General features: G+C 46.1%; 1 protein-coding gene across 1 annotated transcript in view; it reads left to right on the forward strand.

The window, feature by feature from the left end:
* Positions 1-2335: 2335 nt before the first annotated feature.
* The window catches only part of T265_08949 (hypothetical protein), a gene marked incomplete at both ends in the record, with an annotated part of 10791 nt that continues 8448 nt past the window's right edge, over positions 2336-4678 (forward strand). Inside the window, one exon of the mRNA XM_009174892.1 lies at positions 2336-2761. Coding sequence (XP_009173156.1) covers positions 2336-2761 — 426 coding nt within the window. The remainder of the gene's footprint in view (positions 2762-4678) is intronic.

Genomic DNA, 4678 nt, shown 5'->3' on the forward strand with positions numbered 1-4678 from the left:
GTTCCATTCTCTGTGATTTGACCGTGAACAAAACAGGGTTTGTTCCTGGCGAATCCATCACTCCCCAGGTCCACGTAACCAACCGGTCTTCGAGGCCGATTCAGACGGTACATCTGACATTTGCTCAAGTGAGTGTATTTTTCTACTGTGTACCTGTGACTAACGTTTGGCATTTTAAAAGTGTTGGAAGGCTTTATACTCCAATAAGTTGAGATTCTCTAGCCAACTGGAACTACTTTCAAGACACGTTTACCGTTAAACAGAAATTTTGGTGTTTGAAATTCTCTCTGGGTTGCGGACATTCCATCTAACCATTTCGCACTTTTTGGGGTTGCTCAGGAAGGCATACTCCTGGGACTTCAGATCTCTTCTACTCAACTGAGCACCTTTTTACGTTACATTTGAGAAAATATTCACAAGCGAAACAACTCACAGAAAGATTGTTAGAATGCATCACTGTGGGGTTCGAACCCGGGTCGTAGATATGACTTTCCACTATCCCAGCCAATCTGACAGAATGGGTATACAACCTCGAACAGATCTTTCGTGGAGCGTTTCAACTACATAAGCTCTGCTCACGAATAAGTGGGACCGATATAGTCCCGTATTCGTAAGTGATTAGAACTAGCTGAAATCCTATTTCTGGTTTCCTATTGAACTTGTCCGGTTGATCTCGTTCATCACAACTTATTTATTCGTGTGGGGTCCCTTTGAATTCTACGTTTACACTGCCTCGAGAAGCCAGTTAAGAGTCTGCTCACTGTGGATTGATTTGTTACCCAGGAAGCTACGCCAATGCTAAGCTAAGAAGACATAAACCTGGTAGTGTAAAAGTCACGTGGTCAATTTATTCATGTTTATCAGGTTGATAAAAGGAATTTTCTGCTCAACTGGAGCGACAAGTGACGAGTAAAAAGGGCGAGGAACGCTGCGACTGTTGGTAAATACGAAACGCCTATCAGAAGCATCATCTGTCATCGGTGTTCCCTCCACGTCACCGTGCGATTTGTACTCACTTTCATGAGTGATCATCTGAGGTCTGGACTATTCCCTACTCGAATCAAATGCTTGATTTCCCAATAAACCATGTCGTCTGGACTGCCGTTCCGGCAAACTGTTATTCACCGTTTTGGACACCAGCAGTGCGGCTGTTAAGCTCGCGCTGTCGCCTGCCAAACACGTGACACATTCCCCGTCACGAAGACATTTGACCATACCGCGTTGTGACTGTTTGTGCGCCTTCGCGACCAATGGAGCTACACTGAGTGTCCCATACCAAGCTGGTCATTGGTTAGAGGATCTCCAGTTTGGGGAGTGGAACAAGTGTGGCGATATTTTCTGCAAAAATGCTGATGCATCTGAATCGCCCGTCAAACACTGTTGTGTTCTGTGGTCAGAATTGTGAACCAAGGGATTTAGTCGAAGGCCCTAACTGTCCTTTCGTCTAGGTCTTGGCATCCCGTCGGTATCCTGGTCCACGGGTAATCATGAGCCGCATAAGGCAGCGAAGCATCAGTGTTGAACACTTATGCTGTCAATGATGATGATGGTGACGATGATTATTATTATTATGATGATGATGATGATGATGATGATGATGATGATGATGATGATGACATGTTTACCACCGTCTTTGGTCCCCAACCACACTAGAGGAGGCCTCCCGAAACAGTATATTCGCAGGAAACGGGAAAATTAGGTCAACGCACGGTGGAAGAGGGTGAAAAATAGACAGGAATGACAAAATAACAAACTCTGTGGGTTTTTTTATTGATACCTGAGCTACAGACACACAACCTAGTGTACCCGCCCTACTCATATAAACGTGAGTCCGTTGCACTGACCAGCACAGAACTGGATTCCTCAAAACACACCAACTACGCCCTAGGTAAAAGTCCATCCACAATGCATACAACATGAAGGTGGTTGATCGAACCGTGGGCCGTTGGTTAGGAGCAGTGATCCGATCATTGCAGGCGAGCTCTGCACAAGGGCCAAAACGAACGAGGGTTGACGGGTACCTTCGTATGTGCAGCCAACCTTCTATAGCCTTTGGTGATGCATTAAACTCTGACCCCTCAGATACGAACTATGTCAATGAAGCATGGAAGACAACCTTCCACCATAGTTGTACAATCTCGGAGTAACCACTGTGCGCCACTCGTTGATTCATTTCCCTCACCTCTGATCCAATTCTCTAAACAAGCTATCGAAAATATGGTAACATCCGTTGACTACGCTCAAGAGACTGAGTTAAGATAAAACGGTCGTATAGCTACTGCTTCTAGTGTCGTTGGTCAACATCGAACGTTTTTTGTGAAACATATGTATAGGTATGTGTATATTTTCCACACAGATTGTCACATTACACGGAACAAACGACCAGCAACACACAGAAACCTTGCGTCTCTTCGCCTCACGTCTAAAGCCCCGACAACCGCCAAACTTGGATCAAAATCTTCGGAATTCCACCCGCTTTACCGAAGATAACCCTTCCCTATTTTCATCCTCCATTTCTCCATCTTCTCACACCTCCTTGAACAAATCGGACAAGCCCCGGACCAATCAGCTGTCGGCAACGGGTGATCGTAACAATTCTTCGTTGTCCCAAGCGGAACCAACAGCCCTGTTCAAGTCTGTTGTGGCAGTAAATTCACATGGATGTTCTGCCTACTTTGAAGATGTGATTCATGTTCCCCCACTACCGGCAACTGGACTGGTGGGACGGCAGAACCTTATTCAAGTCGAATACGCACTCATCGTATGTTTCCGATTGTCTTTTTTTGGTGTTCGGGTTTTAAAGATGGCCACGAAGAACCTAATAATGGTAAAAGAAAAGACATTTGGGCGAGCGAATTGAGGGGTCATGATTAGACCAAACCTGTGCTGAATACACGTGACTCTGGTTGTTGGTTTGTTCGCTTAGCTGGGTAGTTTGATTGCAAACGTTTCGTACCAACCAAAGTTTTAAAGATGGCCACGAAGAACCTAATAATGGTAAAAGAAAAGACATTTGGGCGAGCGAATTGAGGGGTCATGATTAGACCAAACCTGTGCTGAATACACGTGACTCTGGTTGTTGGTTTGTTCGCTTAGCTGGGTAGTTTGATTGCAAACGTTTCGTCACCAATCGAAGAACTTGGTGGTGCGCAGTAATGAGTTATTTGTGTTTTGAGCAGTCTTGCGGGTGTGTTAATGTACGTGCTGCTTGCCGGGGCTGACATGTGATTGGTTGTTCGATCGGGCGGTCCCATTGGTTGTTCTGTTATCCTGTGTCCTGATTTGCCGATGACCACGTGACCTTTGTGCTTGGCCTCTTCCGCTCTTGTAATCAGGTCGCTGCTAGAGTGACCTCTCTGGGTTCCCAATTGTGACCTTTATCGATCCGACCCAAGGGGTTTTTGTTTTCTGATTTGCTAATGCGATCTTCAGCTGTCTTACAGTATTCCGGTTAAAATATTGGTTCTTTGCACGTGGTGGTGCTTAACATGGATCTAGCCCAGGGAGTTGGTTGATCGAATCCGCCGAGGAGTACCATACTTCCAGAAACTCCCTTCCGTCTATTGTGTATGTCAAGACTTTTGCGTTTCCCAGGTAAAATTTGTGCCCCCTTGGTCTTCGTGTATGGACATCAATGAAAGAGATGTCAGATTGTGTTTCCTTATTCCTTCTCAAAGTAGAATTTGTCACAGTTGTTGCAGCTGATTTGTTGTACGGAATTGTACCTCTTGCTTTTGTCTTGGTTGCCCGTCGTTCTTGAGTTCACTATCTGAAAAGCGCCAATAGGATTCCGTGAGTTCAGATAGATTCCTGACGTAAAATGGAGCTCTCCATGTGGTCACACGTTACAGAGGCCTCCTTCCTCAGGCTTCGATATGGTTCTGAGCATCCAAGAACATCTATTAGATTCATATCCACGTCACACTCTCATGAAAAATTCTCCTGTCCTGTCCATACCAAAGGAAGGAATCACTAGACTCGAGTCTTGCACATCGGCAGTACACATCCTTGGCAATGCCGCACATCTGACGTGCGAGGTGAGGTTGTTAAAGATGTCCCATCAGTGCAGGCTGGATGCATTCGAATAGTCAAGTCTGAACAGGTGAGACCGTTAACCCTCGATCACTGTAATCGATTTGCCCCGAGCCTCGAACGACGACTTACAAATTCCTAAAAATTCTGGCAAGTACCACAAGTTCTGCAAATCCCGCAACAACCAACCAAAAATTGTTCAGCTGGTTTCAAGCGATCCTGGCGCCATCTGATCGATCGGTCAACCACAATCAGGACACTTACTGGGTCGTCTTCCGTGGTGTTGAGCAACACGATCAAATCGTTCAAGGTTCATCCGTTCAGATGTGAGAATTCGGATTCGTCCTTCATGCTCTGGTGGATTGGTGCCTCGAAAGCCAGATGTTCGGAGCTCAGACGCCGGCATGGCCAAGGAGATGCATTGCTGATGGACTCTGTTACAAGTCCCTTCGGTGTGATATCATCAGAAGATTTTCGTCCCTGATCAGACAGGGGTGCGTACGCGCAACCACCTACAACCAGTCTATGGAATTTCTCTCTTCCAGAATATCATCATCATGATTGTCAGCTGTAAGAACCGCGTACTCTTCGTACTGCGGTTGTAGCTGCCGCAGTTTCGTTCACCGATGATTTGGGGGGGGGGGGG

This window comes from Opisthorchis viverrini (assembly GCF_000715545.1).
Source record: "Opisthorchis viverrini unplaced genomic scaffold opera_v5_248, whole genome shotgun sequence".
Lineage (NCBI taxonomy): Eukaryota > Metazoa > Platyhelminthes > Trematoda > Opisthorchiida > Opisthorchiidae > Opisthorchis > Opisthorchis viverrini.